Raw genomic sequence first — 24,073 nt, 5'->3', positions numbered from 1 at the left:
GCTGTAACATAATTCAGAAAATAGCTGTATCAGGCTTTTGGTTTTGGGTCTATAAACAATGTAGCCTGCACATCAGAACTGACTAAGTGCAACTAGGCCCTCAGTGCTGGGTATGCTGGTCTGGGAGAGGATACTGATGGCGGTTCACATTTTCTGATAGTGGATTTGGAGGACGTTCAAATTCCGATTCCGATTTGTTTATTGTCATACACACCAGGGTGCAATAAAATTCCTTGCTCACAATGAAGCTCACAGAGTAAAGTGTAAACATGGTAAAATAAATACAACAATATATACAACAGCAAGCACAAAACAGCAAAATGGTGCAAAGGTTGCAATGCAATCTGAAGTAGTGCAATAAGAAATGCTGAAGTGACAATAATAGAATAACCGAGAGAGGCAGAGAACATGAAAGCACCAGTGAGAAGGGAATATGAAAGAGGTGATTGATTCAGAAGTCAGATAGCAGTGGGGAAGAAGCTGCTTTTAAGTCCGAAACAATACTGATAATTATTCTCCAGTGCTTTGAGGTGCCTGCTACTGATCGCCCATAATTCAGAGACCTCGTGAAGAGCAAGCATGACTGCTGCCTGGTAGACCATGAGTCTTATCTTGAGATTCAAACACGTTTGTCCTCAAATGACCCAAAGCTGTGCCAGTGTACTGAAGACAATGGTGGATTTCTTCGCCTGTGTCTGCCTTCGCTGAGAGGTGGCTCCTACGATAAGGCCCAGGGTCTCATCATGGATCTTTATTGTTGAAAAACATTGTTCATTGAGGGAAAGTTGGCTGAGGACCTGTGTTTTGTGGATGTTAAGCATAAGGCCCACATTCTATTATTCATTGCACAATCAATTATGACTTGGAGCTTAGTCTCCAAATGTGCGCATACTCACTCATCATCTGCGTAGTGCTGCTTAATGACTAATGTGGGGTGACCACGATTCTAGAATGAAATGGCAGGGATTCACATTTTTTTTGTCCTACAGATTAATTTCACTCCAGCAGCAAGCTTTGAAAATAAGGTACAACATTGCAATGAGAAAAGTTGGAAAAAATGAGGGTGACATTGTATTGCTGGACGCCAATTTGCATTGAGAGTCATGGGGCTGTACAGCACAGAAACAGACCCTTCGGCCCACCGTGTCCAGGCTGACCTTTATGTCTATCTATACTAATTCCATTTATCCTATTGGCCCACATTAGGACTGTATCCTAGTATGCCTTGCCTATTTAAGTGTCTATCTAAATGCCTCTCAAACGTAGTAATTGTATCTGATTCCAGCACCTCCCCTGACAACAAGTTCCAGATAACAGCTATTCTCTGCGTAAAAGAATTCCTTACTACCTCTCACCTTAAGCCTTTGCCATTTTGCTTTTGATACCCCTACCATGGAAAAAAGATTTTGACCACCCATTCCTCTCATCATCTTATACAAATTACCCCTTAGCCTTCTTTGCTCTGGGGAAAACAAGCCCAACTTATCCAGTCTCTCCCTATAACTTAGGTCCTCCAATCTCGGCAACATCCAAGTGAATCTCCTCTGCACTCTCTCCAGTAAAACCACATCCTTCCTATAGTGTGGTGACCAGAACCACACACAGTACTCCAAGTTCAGCCTGAGATCGGCTCTGTTGGAGCCACTGATTAAGATCATAGAATATTCACAGACACTTATGTTATAAAAATAAGATTAAAATCACTGGGAATTGCCAGCAGTTCATTCCCAATGGATTGCATTTATTCCCCATAAATGACAGGAAGTTTGGAACTGAAGTACAGACCCTAGAAGTCCCAACTTTCTGGCGGAGATCTGCCAGACTTCCCGGCTATGTTCCACATTGAGTCCAAAAGCAGAGCATGAACCAGCTGAATTCCCCGGCAGTTGTGTTATGACCCTATGTCATGTTAGGCTTTATACACATTATAAACTGCCTTTGGGTGAGATCTGTAGAAGTAAAAAATAAAATGAGTATATCATCAAACATGCTCCAAAGTACTTAAAAGCAATAATAAATAACTTCTGCCTATTTAAAGCCGAAGAAAAGAGTGCCTTCATTTTATATTTCTCTAAGATAACTGTGAAGACTGAAGTTGAGGCTTCCAGATGCAAAGTACTGATAAGACAATCTTCAGAGACCCCCATCATTTCCTCACCTATTGTCAGTTCTCTGATTTGTTTTGTATTATCAACTTACTTCTGTGGCTTTACTTTAATAAATCTCATGCTCTGCAATTTTAACATTAACTTACTTTGGTTCCCTGTGTCCTCAGTTCTGCAAAATTGTTTTGTTTATTTTTGGCCTTTTCTGCACCATCTCTACTCCCCGTTGAATACCTTATCTCAGATGTTCTAAATATTTAAGCCAATTCATACACACCAAATTTGTGTCATTATAAATCAAATCTACACTGGAAATTGTTCTGAAAAAAGTTTTATCTTTGGTGTTGACCTTGACACAAAATCAAATTTACACACTTGCCTTTGTTACCTCATTTAAGGCACTATCTGGCACAGTCTTACTACATTTACAGTGATACCTAAATCAATAGTTGTCCATGGTTAGCATGTAAGCACATGGGTTGAATTAACAAAAAATAGAGTTCTTCAATGGCTTTCTCACATAAAGACCATCCAGTGATTAAAAGGTGATTTGTTTGAAGTTTTCAGTGTATTAAGGGGAATTGTTTGGGCGATAGAACTATTCCTGCTGGCCAGGGAGTTTCAGACTAGAGGGGCACAGTCTGAAAATTGGAGCCAGATCTTTCAGGACTGAATTCACAAATAGCTTCCACATGCAGAGTTCTGGAAGTTTGGAACTTTTCCCACAAATGGCAATTGGTGTTAATTTCAAATCTGAAATCAATAGATAATTGCCAAGCAAAGATTTAAAGGGATATTGGGAAATGAAATATACCTGGAATTAGGTCACAGATCAGACATAATCACATTAAATGGTGGAAGAGGCCTGAGAGATTAAAAGACACACACACGTTCTCATGCTGTACGAAACATTGTTTTATTCATTCGAGGTTACTGACCATAAAGTAATATTCTTTAAAAATGTACATACTAATAATGATCACCCATCACAAATAACTTCATTCCTTCAGATTAACTTCATACTACAGATGAAAATGAACTAGGCAGATCCAAAATAGTTCAAAGTGAAACCTCTTAGTTGCTTTTTACAGTACAAGCTTAAAACTTCAAGATAACTACCATATATCATGGATAATCAAAGACAATCCTAGAATCAAATGCACCCAAAATAACCAGAGAATAGGACCTTCACATCCTTCCTGCTACCAGGTGTTTCAATAAACGTTGATGCTAACTGGGGCGGAGGGAACAAAAGTCACAACAGCAAGAAAGTTGGACAGTGCTGGCGACATGGAAAAAGACTGGCTTAATTGATTCACAGAGCATCAGAGGTTTAGGAAAGGTGAGTACCTCCACTGAGCCATCCCACCCACCAAAACGTGGGTAAATAGTGGCAATTAATGCAATAACTACCTGTCAGCGGGTTGGGCGATCCAGCCTAATAGTTTGAATAACAGGAACATTGAGCAACATTCAGAACCTTTAATCATATTGACAGCTGGAGAAGCACTGGAAGTTGCTCTTCCAGCAACCACTTTCTTTCAGCTGCTTCAACTGCTCATTCTAGCCCATCTATTAATTACGCAAGGGATTCAGAACCTCAATATTTTGATCGAGGCAGCACTTGACAACATGTCAACGTCAACGGAAATGTCAAGGGAAATGCAAAAAAGAAACCTGAACTTTTTCCGAGTGCCAGTGACAAGTGTGGGCAGTTTGCAATTGTTGCCAGTTCTGACACTTGTTTTGGAGGGGAAGTATCTCTAATTAATCGATGACTAACAACTTCATATCACCAAGACACAGCTATCATCCTTTGCCACTCCCTTCAACAATCTCTCCAATCTGTTTTTCCAAGACCAGGTCACATTCACCCATCGCCCTTACACATGCTGACCTACACTGGATCTTCATCTTTATTCTCAGGTTTCCCCCTTTCTCTGTCATCTCCTTCAGCCCTGTGCTACTCAAATTCTGACCTTTTAAGATGGCCTAATTGTTGCATCATTGATGGCAGTAGTTTTAGCTGCTAAGGCCCTAAGCTCGAGATATCCCTTCCAAAACAACTCTGCCTTTCTACCTGCTTCAGGACACTTAAAAGCTAACTCTGTGACCAGGCCTCTTTTGGTATTGGTATTGGTTTATTATTGTCACTTGTACCAAGGCACAGTGAAAAACTTATTTTGCATATCGTTCGTACAAATCAATTCATCACACAGGGTAAAAACAATAACAGAATACAGAGTAAAGTGTCACAGCTACAGGGAAGTGCATTGCAATAAGGCAATAAGGTGCAAGGTCATAACAAGGTAGATTGTGAGGTCAAGAGTCCATCTCATCATATAAGGGAACCGTTCAATAGTCTTATCACAGTGGGATAGAAGCTCTCCTTGAGCCTGGTGGTATGTGCCATCTGGCTCCTGTATCTTCTGCCTGATGGGAGAGGGGAGAAGAGAAAATGACCAGGGTGGGTGGGGTCTTTGATTATGTTGGCTGCTTCACCAAAGCAGCGAGAGGTTTTGACAGAGTCCATGGAGGGGAGGCTGGTTTCCGTGATGTGCTGGGCCGTGTCTACAACTCTCCGCAGTTTCTTGCAGTCATGGGCAGAGCAGTTGCTATACCAAGTCATGATGCATCTAGATAGGATGCTTTCTATAGTGTATCAATCAAAGTTGGTGTGTGTCAAAAGGGACATGCCAAATTCCTTTAGCCTCCTGAGAAAGTAGAGGCGCTGGTGAGCTTTCTTGGTCATGCGTCTATGTGGTTGGACCAGGACAGGCTATTGGTGATGTTCACTCCTAGGAACTTGAAGCTCTCAACCCCCTTGACCTCAGCACCATTGATGTAGACAGGTGCATGTACACTGCCCCCTTTTCTGAAGTCAAGGACCAGCTCTTTTGTTTTGTTGACATTGAGGGAAAAGTTGTTGTCATGACACCGTGTCACTAAGCTCTCTACCTCCTTCCCATACTCCAACTCATCATTATTTCAGATACAGCCTACTACGGTGGTATCATCTGCAAACTTATAGATGAAGTTAGAGCAGAATCTGGCCATGCAGTCATGAGTATACAGGGAGTAGAGTAGAGAGGCTGAGGACGCAGCCTTGTGGGCCACCAGTGTTGAGAGTAATCGTGCTAGAGGTATTGCTGCCTATCCTCACTGATTGTGGTCTGTTAGTCAGAAAGTCAAGGATCCAATTGCAGAGGGAGGTGTTGAGTCCCAGGTCTCGGAGTTTGGTAATGAGTTTGCTTGGAATTATAGTATTGAAGGCGGAGCTGTAGTCAATAAGCAATTGTTTAACATAGGTGTCTTTACTGTCCAGCTGCTCCAGACATGAGTGTAGGGCCATGGAGATGGCATCCACTGTAGACCTACTTTGGCAGTAGGTGAATTGCAATGGGTCGAGGTTGTCTGGGAGGCTGGAGTTAATGTGTGCCAATGACCAGCCTCTCAAAGCACTACATGATGGTGGATGTCAGAGCCATCAGTTGGTAGTTATTAAGGCATGTTACCTTGTTTTTCTTAGGTACTGGGATGATAGTGGTCTTCTTAAAGCAGGTGGGAACCTCAGATTGAAGCAGGGAGATCTTGATTATGAATCAATCAAGATTGAGATTAATTGAGAATTAATCTTGATTGAGAATGCTCCCATTAAATGCCTTGATATGATTTTGATGCTACGATGCGATGTAAGTGGAAGAAATGTTTGTTGTTCTTGAGGATACCTGATTCTGCTTTCATTTGTTAATATAGAAATAACTGATGTGGTGCTGCCTTGCATATCTATACAAGTATAAATGTACCTTGTATAGATATGCAAGGCAGCACCACATTAGTTATTTATGTAAAGGTAAAAACATCCCTTTCAAAACTGAGAGTACCAAATGGTATTACTTTCAATGTATTGTTGTAGCATTTGTTGCGAGTTACTTGCTCCAATGAAAGGTATTCTGTTGATAGCTCTACCTCTGCAAACAGCCTTACAACATGAAAGAGTCTACAGACATTACAATTTCAATCGTTATAATGAAAACACAAAATCCTTGCCAAAAAAACTTTTTCCATTACAATCTTTTCAGTGTCTGCCAAAATCTATTTCTCCAGAGCATGGTCCTTTGGAGATATTGCAAGTGTTAAACCTACACTTCCCAACTGTAATTTTCACAAGCCCAGAGGCATTAGTGAATGCATACTGAAGCTCTTTAAAGGAGGACAAATTCGATTTATGGTTTTGATCTTCCTGTTAATAAAAATTCTAATATGAACCCCTAAACCTCGCAGGAACATAGCAGATCTGACCATAACCTCAACTTGGCATTCTATCCTTCCCCAATAACTCCTCCCCCCACTCCCCCCTTTCTTATCAAGATTTATCTACTTCTGCCTTAAAAATATTCAACGAACTCGGCTTCTACCATGCTTTGAGGAAGAAACTTTGAAAGACTCACAACTCTCTAAGAGAAAAAAATTTCCCACATCTCTGTCTTAATGGATGACCTCTTTCTAAACAGTGACCCCCTAGTTCTTGGCTCTCCCACGAAAGGAAGCATCCTCTCCAAATCAACTGATCAAACCTTTTATGGTTTTACCTGTTTCAATTAAATCCCCTCTCCAGCTGACACAAGCATTGTCAGTCCAACCCTTTCTGATAAGACATTCAGATATTAGTCCAGCAAACCTTCTCTGAACTACTTCTGAAAAGAACTCTAAACTGATTATTCTTAAATGTAGAACCTTTTTGTCTCAAATCATACTAAAAGTACATAAAATTATATGGTATGTTTTGCAACACTGAAAGATCCAAAAGCCAAGGAATTCATTTTAACAACCAACTGCCCAATCAGCCACTTGTATCAAAACATAACACCAGCTGGGAGTGTTGGCCTTGATAGTATTGTCACGTCACTATTGTGGTGCTTACACCCACAGCCTACTGACTCACAGGAAATGATGCCTCTACTAGACTAAGCCCCCAAAGATTTACTCCCAGTCAAAGGAATGCACACGGTTCAATGCCAGAATGTCAAATGCAAATAATCTTAATGCACTGAAAATGGCCGTGATGTTTTTCTGAAATATGTTACACCCTACATGAGAAATTCCTGCATTGGTACAAGGCCTTGGAAAATTCAACCCAAATAGTTCAAAGATCAGCATAACAATCTCAGAAAAGCCCTGAATACACATTCTTCCAAATACATGGTATTTGGCTTTTTAAGGCTATTCCTCTTCTTTGCCATGTATTTGCCTGTCAGCCTCTCACACATGATGGAGAATTAAATTCTGCAGGTCTGATGGTCACAGAATGGAGTTTTACCAATTCCCCACATCCCTTCAAACATCCAATTGTGTGACAATGTGTTAATTAGCTGGTGTGCTCATATAAATTTTAAAGGCAATTAACTCTGCCCTGAGATTGTGAAATGCAAGTATCATTTTGTTTCTTTCAGCTTCCTTCCCTTTTTCCCCCCATAAAGTACCTGACTGTTCTGAACAATAAATACCAACATGCATTCCCTGTCGTTTTTAAGTGCCTCCTCCAAGCAGTTGAGGAGCCACTCCTCAAATCACAGTGTGAATTTTGTTCATCTAGGGACACAGTGGACATGATCTTCACCACACAACAACTCAAAGAGAAATGCAGGGATCAGTACCAACTACTGCGCATGGTCTTTTTCAACTTCACCATAGCCTTTTAGAACACATTTGGAATGTAACACAAACTTTTTGAAGATACAGAGCAAATCCAGGATAGGTGGAAACTGAATACATCCATGGATGCTTGGAACAGAGAGATTGATCAATGGGCAATAAAAACTGGAAAAGAAGAATGCAAGTTGAGAAGTGAACAGTTCCTAAATGTATCATGCATTCTTCAATTCAGTAAATGTTACTAAGCATTGTGCACCATGATTGGCTCAGACCTGAAGCCTGCAAGGTAAAAACGGAACTGAAACATTTTTCAGAAAGCTCTCATTGATGGTTAGGTATTGTGGTCTGCAATCCACAATATGATAAGTGGCAGATTCAGCAAGCACACAACCAAGGCTTCATATAAAATTCTAAAACACACTGATAAGCCTTTATATTTTACAATACCAACTTAGTAGTTTATATAACAAACAGTATAACAAATACAAGAACCACAAGAGATCCATATTAAGATTATTAGCTATTATAGTTTTATTTATTGCAAAATGAAACTAAATTTGCTTTTTACACAGCATTACTCACAATATTATCCACCAGCCAATGAAGTATGTGATTTTCTAATGCAGAAGGGAGCAAGCTTGATGTTTATAGAGATGTTGAACAGTACACCAGATAACAAAATGCTTAGTGATTCAGCAGGATTGATATTTGCATATATTTTAAGAACAAAAGCAGCTAGAATTATTCTCCATACAGCAACACATTAACAGGAAATTGAGGAGGACTAAGAAAGTGTTGGATAGATCACATCAAAAGTGACCTGTCACTTAAGTCACTAAAAAAGGTAGTTCGTAGAGAACCAACAACAATGGAGTGAATTCATTTGCTCCCATTATTACTCCTGAATTGATGGATGGGAATTTATTAACATTCAAATAAAGATGTAGAAATAATAAAGGGAGCTGAGCATGCCGGGCCAACTTTTCTTTAGGTACCATCCATACCCAGAGGCTAGCCTGATACAGCAATGCATGGTAACTTTTTGATGTTCCAGACATACAGAATAATGAATTGAGAAGACCCAAGGGGTGACGTTATCTGGCACTGCAAGTTGCTGAACGGCTGACGGCTCCCTTCAGGGGAAACTGGCTGTAATGTTAAAATGCGACAGAAACAAGGTAGACACAAAGAGTACCATGCTGAGCAATTGATTGGAATCTGATGCCATAGGGGATTCTTATGAGATTGACAAACCTAACCCTTGGTTGCATGTACGCATCATTATGTCACTCTTCTTCCCTTGATCGTGCACGTTAATGAGACATGACAGCTTTCAATGGAGTGGGTAGCACTTGCTTCCTTAGCAGACGTCCATCTAGTTCTCCTGGCCTTTGAAACAGTAGTAGGTTACATAAAGTAAATAAATCATGACTACTCTTGAGATGAATAACTTACTCTCCACATTACTTCCAGTAGGGAGCTGCATCAAAAGGAACACGTCAGAGATAGTGTTTCAACATTATGGATTCATTTCTCCAGCTCGCATTCCTGTTGAGTGTGGCTCCCTCACTGCACAGCTAAGATCAGTGAAGTTATACTAACGTGCACTGCCAAATCACAGACACCAAGTATTTCATTGTTTAAGAAAGCTGGCCTGGGAAGGATTTGCTTGGTGGCTGAGCACAACATCCAGAAATAAACAGACCTGCCAAGACCAAAATTTTCAATGACATGCAAAGAGTGAGGAGGAATAAACTGCACTCCAGCACATAATGAGGATCATGACCACAAATGGAGCTCAGCATTTCATCCTGATTCTTGCTCAGTTCTCAGGAGACACGACTTAACTCCCTTCCCAACCCAGCAAGGAGTCATTAGCTGGTCATGAGGCAAATGAACAAGCACAATTCATAAAGCAAGCAACTGTTGGCAAGGCTTCCTCACAATGGCTTGATGAGCAGTGCAGTTTCTCATAAAATATTTTATGACATATGTGACAATGATTGATGCCAATCCACTCATGGTCCAGTTGATCATTAGTCGGAACTATATTCTTCTTCAGTAATACTGAACATTGGGTAATGATCCAAATCTTAATCACTTCAACAGTGATGCCCTGCTCATTATTCCCTTGTCAATTAAAATTTGGGAATATATTTAATATTGTTGTAGATTATTTGGGCAGGGAATCATCTGAGTGGCATGTGGTATCACTGAAGAAAGAGTAAACAAGCATGAATTACTTAGTGCAGTATTTTCTGTTTGGGAAGGAGAGTTGTGCATGATGATCTTGACCTTAGCTATTGTAGACCATGTAACTCAATCCTACATGCCTTTGGGGCCAATTCAACAAGTCCAAGAAGGTATGTCAATTTGGTGATCAACTGTCCTTGACAAATAGTGCAAGGAGCAACGCACACAAAATGCTGGAGGAACTCAGCAGGTCAAGCAGCATCTATGGAGGGAAATAAACAGTCGACATTTTGGGTCGAGACACTTCCTCAGGACTCTGGTCCGTCCTGATGAAGGGTCCTGACCCAAAATGTCGACTGTTTATTTCCCTCCATAGATGCTGCCTGACCTGCTGAGTTCCTCCAGCATTTTGTGTGTGTTGCTCCAGATTCCAGCATCTGCAGAACCTCTTGTGTCTCTAAATAATGCAAAGCCAGCTTTTGAATATAATGAAATATATTTCCTACTTGGGGTTTACAGGGGTCATTGTTGCTCAGTAGACCATAACCTTGGTGAATTCATCTGCTCAGGCACTCTCTACATCAATTGGCCTCAGGCTGTGCTGGAAAACCAGAGGTAGTCATGAATCCATGGTTGTCTTTGCTGAGAAGCGGCTCCTTAGCAACAGAAAGTTGTCCATAATTCCCAGTTTCCTGTCATGGACCTTTATTGTTGGAGGGCGGTGTTTTATACTAGGGACAAATTGGCAGAGGACCTATGTTTCGTGGATGTTTAATGCAAGGCCTGTTGTCTCGCATACCTCAGTGAATGAGCTGATAATGATTTGGGGTTCAGCCTCAAAACATATGCGGACACAAGCATTGTCTATGTGCTGCAGCTCAATGACTGAAGCCAGAGTGATCTCCAAGCAGTAGGTTGAACTGTTTCTCTCCGGTGGGAAGCTCGTTGGAGGAATGACGCTGTGGCAGTGATCTCTAAAGGCAGATATCATCAGGAGATGTGTGGTTAACGATTCTGTCCATGACTTTTTAAACTGGCTTTTTGACCAATTTTGTGATTTCATGCAGGTCATCCAATTGGGCATGAAGCATGCATCTTTGGCACATCAAATAAGAAAGGACTCCCACTTCTAAGCATTTATGTTCATTAGATGTTTCAAAGTCCAAATGGGGAGAGGTATGGGGGAAATATGATTGACATAAAGAATGCCATATTTGATGGTGGGAAAAAAGGCCCACAGTAAAATTCTGATAATTCAGCATCAAATTGTTCAGAAATCTTGAACAATTCAGCATCAGGCTCACCCAGTTCAGAGTGTGAATTGCGGGTCCAAAGTGCAAGCAGGGTGTGCAGCCAATGCCAGGGGTTTGTACACCTGAGGACAAAGTCTGGACTGTGGTCCAAACGTGCAGCCAAAGCTGAAGTTTGGATCTGGAACACGAACAGGAACGTGGGTAGGTTTAAGGCTGGAGCTAGGATCTTGCATATTTCCTGCTCCCTTTAAATTCACCAAGATTTATTATACTGCTGTGTAACATGTGGAAAAAAAAGTGAAATAATAGTGACTTGGGGAATTATTAGGCTAACATCCAATAGTCTGGAAAATCTGCTGGTCTGGCACTACTGAACTCCCTAGAGTTCTGATTATTGGAGGTTGACTGTAGAGACTGACAAATCCCTGTGACTCTGAACCCCTGTCAAGTATCCAGCGAAGTCTCCATCCCTTGACAATTGGCAGTCTGAAGCATTCTCAGCTAGGAATGGTGGGAAAATAGGCTAAGCAGGACTAGGCAAGGATGATATTTCTCATGAAGAAAAATGATATTCTCTATGAACAAAACGATATTACCTATGGACCAAATTAGCCAAAAATCTTTAAAAGACAGGAAAAATAGTACTTTACAGATAGCAACATGAAATAGTTAGCTTAATATAAAGAATGTTGCAATGATTTTCTATTGCCATTTAACTGGAGCCACCAACAAGGCCACATTCAGTGAGTTAGATCGGAGGAAAGAAATAATATAAATGCTGCTGAGGGGAAGGTGATTTGAAGTGTTAGTGCAATAAATAATTGGCTTGCAAAGATATTATAGGGCAGGCACGGTAGTGTAGCGGTTAGCGTAACGCTATTACAGCGCCAGTGACCCAGGTTCAATTCCGGCCGCTGTCCGTAAAGAATTCGTACCTTCTTCCCGTGTCTGCGTGGGCTTCCTCCAAGTGCTTTGGTTTCCTCCCAGATTCCAAAGACAAACAGGTTGGGAAGTTGTAAGAATGCTATGTTGGTGTCAGAAGTGTGGCGACACTTGTGGGCTGCCCTCAGAACACTCTCCGCAAAAGATGCATTTCACTGTATGCTTCAATGTACATGTGACTAATAAAAATTTTATCTTATTAAATGCTTTGTTGAAACATTCTAAGATAAAAACAAACAGTTGGTGTAGATAAATGTGGTCTGAGGTACAGTAGTAGAATGGCTGGAATGGTATTAATGCTGCGCTGTATTTTGTAAATTATAGTATTCAACAGAATCAGCCTTGCCTACCTCGTGGATGCAAAACCCTTCCTTAGGCAGAGCTAGTGGTAAACTGTTCATGCAGAATCTTGATCAGCCATCAGAGAGAACACAGTGGTCCAGAAATATCTCTGTAGAACAGTGACTTTATGTAGAACAGTGACAAATGGTGTGGAATAGTCACTCTGAATTGAGCCTTGACAACTCACGCAAGGCCTGTTTCTATGTAACTTAAAGAGGACTTATCCAACCAAGTCTAAGGCGATACAGCCCATGAACAGATCTATCCAAGGTACACTTTTAAGTTCAATACTTACTCCTCATTCTCACCTATCCCCTATACCTGAGGAGTACTTTGAGCACACTTCCCCCAACACCACCATCACCATTAGAATCCCCAATGCAATTTCAAGCCCCCAATGTCTGATTGCCAGTTCCCCCACCATGATGCTCTGATCCAATCCAACCCTGGCATTCCAATTCCTTCCATGACTAAAGATCCAACACATCCTTCCCCATCCTGATCCATCCTGACCCCAACCACATGATCCACACAATCCCTTCAGCCTTGAGCATAGTGGAATACTTCAGTGGGGCCCTCATCCACAATAGAATACTTCAGTGGAGGGAACATGCATTAGCCCATAATGCATTGCCAATGTATAAAGTATGTCTGAGGTTTGGAAAAAAATTTATAAGCCAACGTTATTGATTTGCAATGATGTATTTGTAGACATTACGTTATTTCCTCTTCTTAATTGTCCTTTTCTGATAAATGTTGGGATTGGACCTCCTCATCTACCTTTTTACATCTCTACCAATAATAAAACTATGCAAGGTGTCAGAAGGTTACCATGTTAGAGATACTGTCAGAGCTATACAGCGTCATCCACTTACAATCAAATCCCTACTTCAGTCTATAATGGCACAATTCAGTGGTGATCTAGCAGTGGTATGATCCTTATTGTATTATCAACCTGTATCCATTTGTGGATTTCCAAATAGAGTCATCAATCAGGACTCTGGAAAGTTTTTTTTTGTTTCTCAAGCTAATCACCTGCTTACAAAAAAGAGTGGTGCAGTGAATCAATACAGTGAAGGCATTGTTTAGAAACTCCATCAGTTCAGTGTTGCAGTTTCAAAACATTGCTTTGTGGTTAACTTGCACAGATTCAGCTCGCTGCCTTAGGATCATTGGCACAGCTGCACTGCAAGCATAATAGGGCTCCAGTCCTTGAATGGCCACATTCACAATGGTATGCAAGTGCCAGCAAGGGATATAACAGCTGCCACAGATGAGAAGCAGGAGTGGGGGGGGAGGAGTGAAATGCACAGAAGCATACAGCCCCTCTCTGCCGCATTCGGGCCACACATCATTCAAATATCATGGTAGACTACTAAAAGATGCTTCATCTATCGCTTTGGACAAAGTTGCAAAGGTGGCACATCAGAAACATGGTGGACCTTCTTGAGCTCTGTTTGTACGAGAGTCTTCCTCCATTTGGCACTAGGGCAAGCCAGGCACACGCTGAAGGTCCAGTTGAGGAAACTGTCAATCTCTGAGGTAAGTATAATTCAAGTGTTCCCTAATTGTTCCTCCATCCCTTACCAATCTGCCCGATGCTTAAATGCAACTCTTGGCTGCTTTTCCCAAAAAGACAGTGCACAAAGCTTTGATGTGCCCGTACCTTTTTATTTATCATTGCAAACTATCCAGAGAGATATTGAGAACCTCCATCGTCCAATGACCAACCACCAAGAGGTGAGGAGCAGCAGCAGTGGAGAGGCAGGCTGAGAAAGAACATTGTGACTTTGCTGAGATACATCAGGACAAATGTCGGCACAACAAAAGCAAAAAACAGTAAGTCAGAGGGGCATGTCACATGAGAAAAAAGAATTAAATTTTCATCCAGTCCAGATGAAGGGTCTCGACCCGAAACGTTGACTGTTCATTTCCCTCCACAGGTGCTGAGTTCCTCCAGTGTTTTGTGTATTGCATTTAGCTGTTGCAATTTAGTGCACTTAGTGCAGGAGGTCAAGGGTGAATCTCTCTTTCTAACTATGCTTAACAAATATTCACATGCTGTTATGCTTTTAACCATCTTAAAAATAAGTGTAAGACTAATGGTAATAGTAATTGTAGATAATGGAGAGTGCACAGGACTGTCAACCCAGCATCTGACCCCATGAATAATAGCTGCTAAAAGTAGCACTGCTGAATGGATTTGTAACTAATAAGCTGACTAGTATCGACACTCAATACACTGGTCTCACACGGGATATGCATCCCGAAATGATTGTCATTCTTCTGTATCCATATTGCATATCTTTCACTAATATGTATAATTTTGATCCATAAACAACCAGAGGAGAAAGGGAATATTTGGAAAATCAAATATCCAAATGCCTTTTGCACAAGGGAGCTTAAGGAAAAGGAAAACCTTGAACACAAACAACTCACTCCAGCAGCATAAGGTAGCAGCTGAACCATACTGCGGCACTGTAATTCCTTGACAATTATCCACTGTTCACTTTATAGTCAACATATTAAGATGTCAGCACAGTTGAAGAAATCATCAAACTCCATCAAAGTCCTCGTAGCTGTGAAATCCACATATATAATGATGGAAATACTGAGCTTAAAAGAATATTCAACAACACAAATAACTTGACGAGTCTCATGGGTTCGCTTGGCTACTTAGAATCTGAAGGAGAACTTTTCATTTATTACTATACAAAAATTTATTACAAAAAGCCAAAGTATAGTATAATCATGAATATCAGAGTGGTACTTACCTGGACTGCATGTCTAAGTGTTCTTGAGGGAGGAAATGTCAATCAAAGTTCTGTAACAGATCGTGGAATATTGGGTTGACAATAGCCATTAATGTCCAGTTGCCAATATCTAGAAATAAAGGAAATCACACATTATATTTATAATTTTAAATTTAATTCAACCCAAATTTTTTAATATGATAAAATCCCCAGGTACATAATGTCTTGAGAGCTATACAAAATAAGGACAATTCTTATGAGATCTACAATTTTAATGATGAGAGTTAAAACAAATTGGTAAATAGCAAATGCTTGTTAACATCAGCTTAAACATTACCCTTCCACATTCTGAAGACCACTTTATCATGCTGTTGATGGAACATAACAAGAAATCTAGCACATCCAATCATCGGAGAGGGAGAATGATTTTCACCTACAGATACTAGGCAAATTAGTTGTCAAACTGATAGAAGTCTTGCCAGCATGGATAAATGCTAAAAGCAGCCAAATTTCTGCCAACATTGAATGACAGAGGACCAAGAATGGACAGAGGAAACTAAAAGCAACCAACATACAAGTTGGAGACAAGAAAGACTGCAGATGCTACAAATCCGGAGCAACACACACAAGATGCTGGAGGAACTCAGCAGATTAGGCAGCATCTCTGGAGGGAAATGAACAGTCGACGTTTTGGGCTGAGACCCTTCATCAGGAGGTATAAGTTTTCAGGCAAAAGACTAAGTAACACAACAAAAGATCCCCTATGTGAGAGCTGCTGGAAGTAGAACCACTCCGTGCATCTTCAGCAAGTGTAAGCATAGGTGACTAGCTTGTACTGACAACCTCACACCTCATGGTGCTGTATGTCTTCATAGAAATGATTCTGATCTGTATCTGGCTTGGTGCTCACCAAAAACTTGCAACGAAAGTTTTCCATGATCATTACCAGGTAGGTGATATTAAGCAATGGTACATATAAGCAACACTCTAATGCAGGTCATTAGAGCAGCGCACAAGGCTGTGGACAGAGTGGTCAGAGCGAGAGTGGGATGGAAAATAAAAGTAACAGGCAAAAGGAAGCACAGGGTCAGCCAGTGGACTGAACACAAGTGCTCCATAAAGCAGTCATCCAGTTTGGCTCCTCCACTCAAGAGGAGACCACATCATGAACACTTAATGCAGTTCACTAGGTTAGAAGAAGCGCAAGTGCATTTCTGCTTCACCTGGAAGGAGTGCTGGGGTTCCTAGATGGTGGGAAGGAAAAAAGTAAATGGATAATTGGTACGGTGAAAAACTTTGTTTTCCATCCAGATCACTTCATCACATCAGTACATCGAGGTGATACAAGGGAAAAGCAATAACACAATGCAGAATGTAGTGTTACAGTAACAGAGAAAGTGCAGTGCAGTCAGACAATATGGTGCAAAGCCATGACAAGGTCGAGAGTCGATCATTGCCATCCATGCATCAATGCATAGGCATTGCCTCCACTGTCATTCTTCATCTAACATTTTCTTAAGTTGCTTTGTTCATGTTACCTCTCTCCCACTGCCCTCATTAATTCATCAACCGAATTACTACATCAACAGCTTATCGCCATAGCAACTGTGACTTCACCCTATCAGGGATATTTCTTTTTTCCAATCTATCCATCACCCACCCTGTCTGCAACTTAAAAATGAACTTGTTTTCTCTCCTTGCCAGTTAAGACAAAATGACATTCGATCAGAAATTTTAACTCTGTCCTTCCTTCCACAGACACTGCCTGACCTGCCCAATATTTCCAGTATTTTCTGTGTTTTTATTATATATACCCTGCAGCTTTCCCTCCAAGTTACACCTGGAAACATATCACTGTTCCCTCATCGCCTTTCATTCTAAATCCTGGAACTTCTTTCCCCACGACACTGTGGCTGTAGTTTCATCTGTTCTCCTGTTCTTTTAAAATGAAACATTATTTTCATGATGGTAAAATTTGTCTCTCACACACAGCTCCAGTGGACTAGGTTGTCCATATGCCTGACACCAAACACACAAAGCAAGCACTTTATTCCAAGCTTTTTCATTGGGCAAGAGATTTTCAGGAGGATAGCAAAAGCACATAAAGAATGCCAAGATCCCCCTGAAAAGATGTAACATCGTCAGCAACTCATGGGAATCCCTGGTCCACAAATGTTCAAAATGGAAACGGACCAAGAGAGAAGATCTTGTGTCTTTACAATGGGAGCACACAACAAGGAAGCCATAAAAACCACACACATCTACTTGCCCTGGTAAGCTCCATTTGTGGTAGAGTCATTCATTCTTGCAAAGAATTCATCAGCCAACTCAGAAACCAGAAAATTGGAATGAAAACAAGTCATCCCCTGAGGGGTTGCCTCAAGGGGGCAGGAGTTCAGCCAAGGGGAGTAGACAACAGGCTCTATTGTTATCTAGATTGACAATGCACCTCTATTAACAGTGAAAGAGGGATCCCTGGAGGCAGATTCAAAAAAGAACTGTCAAAGACTTGCCAATCTGGTCCACTCAAGCAACACTTGTCATAAATCATATTTCTGCTCGATTAACCAGTGTGTTTTACAGCTGTAATCCATTTTAAATAAATTGTACTCATTAACATCCTCATCAGATTGGTTTGCACTTGAATCGTTTACAGTGGAATAAGACTGACAAGTCCAAAGATTTGAACACAGCATGTTCTGGACTGCAGATATGGCAAATGGCAATCAAATTAGCGACACTAAGTACCATTTTTACGTGTCCTTATTCAGTGCCACGAGAAGCAGATACAGAGGCCCTCCCCAGGTTACAAACGCCTGATTTATGGACACCTCTACATACAAATGAGCTCCCATGAATATTAGTTAATTAAAACGAGAACCAGTATGATAAAAAAAACTGTTTACATGTAACTTCCCTGCAGTAATCATAACCATGGTCTTTTTTGAATACTGGCTGTCTGTTTCACAGTGGGAGGCCACTTAAGGGATTTGCTTGAATACTGGCTGTCTGTTTCACAGTGGGAGGCCACTTAAGGGATTTGCTTTGGAAACTGACTAGGCAATAACTAATTGATAATTGTGCAATGAAACAATGCAACATCAACTGATACTTCAAGGACATCAAAACCAGTCATTGAGTGTGGGGCAACCCGATTCTGTACCATTATAACTATGCAGGGAAGACAATAAATTGATGTTCATGTTAATTGGCCCTCATTGAAACCCTCATGATGAGATCAGGGAAGGCCTTTTCTGGTATTAACACTTCGTTAAAGACATATCCCTGCTACTTAATACACAGGCCAGGACATGTCTGTTTTGTCAATTAATATTGTAGCTGATTGTATATCCAGCACCCCTCAACACTATAACTAAAGAAGTGTATTTTGACTGTCTGGGGTTTTGCATTCACCGGTATTTGAATATTCAAACAGATTCTGTCAGTTGGTATGTGCTCCCATTGTACGTACGTAATTCGGCAAAGTTACCTATCTACACACAAAATGTTTAAGTCAGTAATTATAACTATTGAATTTATACTTAATCTGTGTTTTAAAAGTATAAATTCAGCACAACATCGTGGGCCAAAGGGCCTGTTCCTGTGCTGTACTATGTTCTATTAAAACTTCACTGTAATGCGGTGTGTCGGGAGGGGGGGGGGGGAGAGAAAGGGGGGGGGAGGGGGAGGGGGGGAGGGAGGTGAGGGGGAGAGAGAGACGGGGAGGGGGAGAGAGAGAGGGGGGGGGGAGAGAGAGAGGGGGAGGGGGGAGGCAGAGAGAGGGGGAGGCAGAGAGAGGGGGGAGGCAGAGAGAGGGGGAGGCAGAGAGAGGGGGAGGGGGGGAGAGAGAGACGGGGAGGGGGGGGAGAGAGAGAGGGGGAGGGGGGGAGAGAGAGAGGGGGAGGGGGAGGGAGAGAGAGGGGGAGGGGGAGGGAGAGAGATGGGGAGGGAGAGAGATGGGGAGGGAGAGAGATGGGGAGGGGGAGAGATGGGGAGAGGGAGATGGGGAGGATGGGGGAGAGGGGGAGGGGGGAGAGAGTGGGAGAGAGAGAGGGGAGGGGGAGAGGGGCAGAGAGGGACAGGGGAGAGAGAGGGACAGGGGAGAGAGAGGGGGGAGAGGGAGAGAGAGGGGGAGAGGGGGAGAGGAAATATACCTGCTTGTGTTGAATAAAGACCTTTTACATCTGACAGCTTCAGTCACCAGTGGCTTATTCACAGTCACAACACCATTTATTACAATACCGTGGAGGTATTCTTACCACATTGGGTGATCTAGTGTATTTTCCGACTTATGGACAAAGTCAATTTATGGATGTCTATAATAACAGAACCCATTTTAACCCAGGATGGCCTGCACTGGGATTGGTGATTAGGGTCCTTCTGGGCTGCCAGTGGGGAGGGTGAGTGGAGGGGGCCCGGGCATGAGGGAGTAGGTAATCCAATAAATGGACAACTAACTAGTAGTGTGTTGAGACAAGGGACAAGCAAACCTGCTGAACTTTAAGTTCTATCCTTAAATTTCAGTAATTATTGTACCAGATAAACAGCTGTGTAGGTAGGAAATTACTATATATGATACAAATTAATACATTCTGATTCCAAAATATGGCATAAAATCAAAGTATTACTTTTAAAGTTTAATCTCAGCCAGTGGAATATGGTTTCCTATTAAATAAGTCAAGCGTGGACATGTAGATAAAATGCAAACCAGCATCAAATCCAAGGAATCCCCTATGCAGCAGGACGATGAGTCAGTTATTCCTTTCAGAAGGGATTAATCCAGAGATGCCAAAAGAATTGGGAAACTTCAAGCAAACCCTTTAGAGCATGAGGGTAATCCTTTAATCATCCAAGATATTTTCTCTGTAAAATGACATTCTTTTCTGAGCAATCCATCCAAGTAATCTCATACATGTGTTACAATGATTTACTGTGTACTTGAATAGCAGCCGAGTCATATGAAAATTATAAAATGGAACACCCTGATGAATTGTTAGATAAAAACATATGTTGTGTACCATTGAGCCTTACAAATGAACATGGTCCAGGGTTTTATTCCAGTCTTCTGTTGCACTTTAGTCAGTTTAATTTGTTAACACATCTGGTTCCTTAGCTTCTCTGAACTAAGGAGAGAAAAAGAAATCATTCAAACTGCCCACCTTTCCTCAAGAACTTTTATTATCAGAGGTGTACATTGTCAGCAGGGGAAGGCTGGAAGAGGACCATTGTTATGCAGAAATCTAAGGCCCAGTCTCTTGTACGCTTCAGTGAATTAACCAATGACGAGTTGAAGCTTGGTCCAAAAATATATCCAACCATCATCTGCATACTGCAACTCAATGTCTAATGTTGGGGTGACTTAGGTTTTAAGAGTGGAAGTGACATAGGTTGAAGAGTACTCCGTTTATCCTATAGCTCAGCTCCACGACAGCAAGAAGCTCATGGATGTGAGGTGCACCACTACAGCAGGAGAGACCAAGAAATGACGCAGCCTCGTTTGTACCAGTCTGTACTGAGATTGCATCAGTTATGGACCTTTTGGCTAAGAACAAGGCGGATATGCCATTGTAAAGCAGAAATTCATCTCCTCCTCCTGTCTGCAGGGATCCGAATTTCAGAATCTAATATACACGGCCATTTTGGATCTCTTTGGTTCCATTTGAAAGGTATAATAGTGCATCCTTCTCAAAATTGGCACGCAGGATTGTGCCATCTTGACAGATGCATTACAACACGATTATATATTATGCCAAACATTATTATGAAATGTACTGTGAGTCCAAAAGAACATGAATTTATTTTTGTGTTTAACTGATACAGGATGCAGTTTAAAAACCTCATCTAAGAAAGCTTTGAACTTTATATAGTACTCTGAGATCATCACAAATACTCTACATTCTACTGGTCTTGGAGTATCGTTAAAGTGAGATAGTTACAATGTGGGGAAAAATTAGCCAAATTTGTTCATAGCAAGCACCCATGAACAGCAATGTGATAATAACCAGATAGGCTGTTCTTTCCTCGTTCTTCAATTTGGTGCAATTAGGATTACATGCAACCATCTGAAAGACCATGATGGAATTCCTGTCAGTGCGGCATGCACAGAGATACAAATCTCTGGAGGATGATTTAAACCTACTCGTTTCAAAATGAGAGGCAAGGGTGCAATCAACTAGGCTGAGATGACACAGCTGATTGGGCATATTGTGAATGTTAATTACATGAAGATCTAACAGTGATCTGAATACAGATAAGTATGGCCATTGAGGTACTGTAGATAGTGAATATGGAATACAAACAAATCTGATTTGTCCTGGCACGTTGGCCACTGCTTTAAAATTAGTGGTTATTTTGTTTCAACACAATAGATTTACCTTACAAAAGTGAACTTCCTCTACAAAGATTTCAAAGGAGAAAGTCATCCTCCTGGTAAATATATATGAAGAGGAACAGAAATAAATACATATTTTCTTCCACTGATAATGCATAACATAAAAAAAACTAATGCCTTTCAATTTAAGATGTCCCAACCATGCCCAAATTTGGATGACATTTCCAGACATGTCCATATGTCATTCTACATGCTACATTAAACATCTCCCTTTTATCCAATTATGGAAAATAACAGCAACATTGTTGAGCTGTTCTGGGATATTCCTGCTGGAACGGTGGACAAGGAAATGTTCAAATGCATGTGTAGAATAGTTCGAGAAGCATAGTATGGATCACAGCCTTCATTCCCTCCACAAACAAGACACGTAGGAAATAGGGATGAGGGCTGGAACTCCATCATAGAAGATTCCACTAAATGAACATCAAATAATACTTCCTCTGAACCTGTTAGACCAGTTCAAAATAATAAGATGCAGTAACAACAGAAACTTGACAAAATTGACTCTACAATCCTAAAATGATCAAAACCTGTTAAATACTGATCTACAGAACAGCATGTACATTAGCATAATCACATTAACTTGTTCTGATTGAAAAGTTTGCTATATCTGTTGGAGTTTCTTTGTAAGAAAATGGTTAATTCAATTGCCTTCTAACTTGATACAATTAATGCCTCAGCAACCAAAATAGAATAGTCCAAGATAATTTACAAGACTAAAGTCAAAAAAATCTCCTTTGCCAGTGTCATCACAAAATTAATGCAAGTTCCAGTTTCAAAATGGTGCAATACAAACAAGAGCAGCTCTATTTTAAATTCTCTTCAGTTTTTCCATTGGCAAATGGAAAACAATTGAAGATAAGGGTCCAGATATTCCACTGCTTGTGAATTTGGAAGCATCTTCAACATGCTGGGAATTCTGCCATCAACAAACCAAGCCTCTGATCTAAGGGTTATTAGCATAGTCTGCAGACCATTATGACTCGGTCTGTGGAATGCTCTGCCTCGAAGGAATAAAAAATGCTGCAGTAAGTCCCAGAGGCCTATAGCAGGGTTGTATTGTCAGCTGATGTCACAGCAAAAGGCAGCCAAGGCAAAAGACAAGTTAAGCAGAAAGATGCTTAAACCGACTTTGAACTAAATTTTAAATTACTGTTCTACTAAACAGACTGCCTAGTGATGAATACAGAAATACAAAATAATGAAATTAGAACAATTATACCTGATTTTTTATTAACTAAAATGAGCAGCATTTAGATTCAGAGATTGATACGATTAGCAGAACAACATGATACTAACAACATGATATAAACATGGTTCTAAACACAAGGTGGTAAAGGAGTTCAAAATTCTTTCTAAGGTAGAAAGATCAAGGTTAATGGTGATTTGTATTATAGTTTAGAATTAAAAATATCAAGTGAGGATTGTTCAGACAACTTAGCAATGACCAGGGTTCCAGTTGGTTACTCAAATATTGAGATGAATGTCGATAATGAACAACTTAGATATATAATAGAATCTGCTAGAACTCATAATGTGACATTTGTGGACAAATTCAATAAAGAGCAAAAATTTAAAGAAAATCAGAAAGACAGGAACCAGTGTATAGAAGTCAGCCAATTTCAAAGTTGCCAATTTGAAATTATCTACTAATTCCAATGGAAATTGCAGAAAACTATCTTCTTGAATTGTTTGATTAAAATTGCTAAATATAGCAGCTCTATAATTTCATTGTTATTAAAACTGCTAAATTGTAAGTACTGGATAATTCATTTTTTCCAAAAGGACTACTATTTTATTAGGGCAGAGAATGCACTGAAAATTACAGAGATAAAAGGTAAAACTGCATTTATATCGTGCCTTTCATGAACTAAGCATGTCACGTATTTCCAAACACCATCGAAGCAAAGCTAACGTTAACTCTGTTTCTCTCTCATAGATGCTGCTTGACCTGCTGAATGGTTCCAACATATTGTTTTATATTACAAGTAGGAAATGTTAAACCATAACAAGCTAGTTGACTGAAAGTTTAATAGCTAAATTTTAGCAACTACCATAAAGTCACAATTCACAGCAGCTATTACTTAGAGAAAAATGACTGCAAAACTTGAGAACAGCAAGCTCTAGAATTGCTTAGAAAAATGGTAGTATAGCAAACAATGAAATAAAGAAAAATTATGGTTGAAAGAGCCTGTGGATTTGAAATTTTTACTTGGCAACAAGCTAAAAAGCAATAAATACAAGTGGTTGTGCATTGAAGTCAAAAGAGCCAAATTTTACAATTTGAGTACCACATAATGCCTCAACCATATATCACCATTTAATTCAAGCAACAAAACTCAAATTTCTATGCCTTCTCAAAGAATAACAGAAATAGGTGCAGCAAAACGGAGACACAATCTGCCATACAGCCACTTGGGCCTGGTGCACCATTTAATA

General features: G+C 40.6%; 1 protein-coding gene across 1 annotated transcript in view; it reads right to left on the bottom strand.

Annotated features, from left to right (window-relative positions):
• nav1b (neuron navigator 1b) overlaps nt 1-24,073 on the bottom strand; it is a 485,995-nt gene that overhangs the window by 358,565 nt on the left and 103,357 nt on the right. Inside the window, exon 4 of the mRNA XM_052034603.1 lies at nt 15,265-15,373. Within this exon, the coding sequence (XP_051890563.1) occupies nt 15,265-15,275 (11 nt within the window). The 5' untranslated portion in view covers nt 15,276-15,373. The remainder of the gene's footprint in view (nt 1-15,264; nt 15,374-24,073) is intronic.

This window comes from Pristis pectinata, chromosome 20 (assembly GCF_009764475.1).
Source record: "Pristis pectinata isolate sPriPec2 chromosome 20, sPriPec2.1.pri, whole genome shotgun sequence".
In the NCBI taxonomy this organism is placed as follows: Eukaryota; Metazoa; Chordata; class Chondrichthyes; order Rhinopristiformes; family Pristidae; genus Pristis; species Pristis pectinata.
The sequence above is the reverse complement of the archived record's forward strand: the minus strand, read 5'-3'. Positions and strand labels throughout refer to the sequence as shown.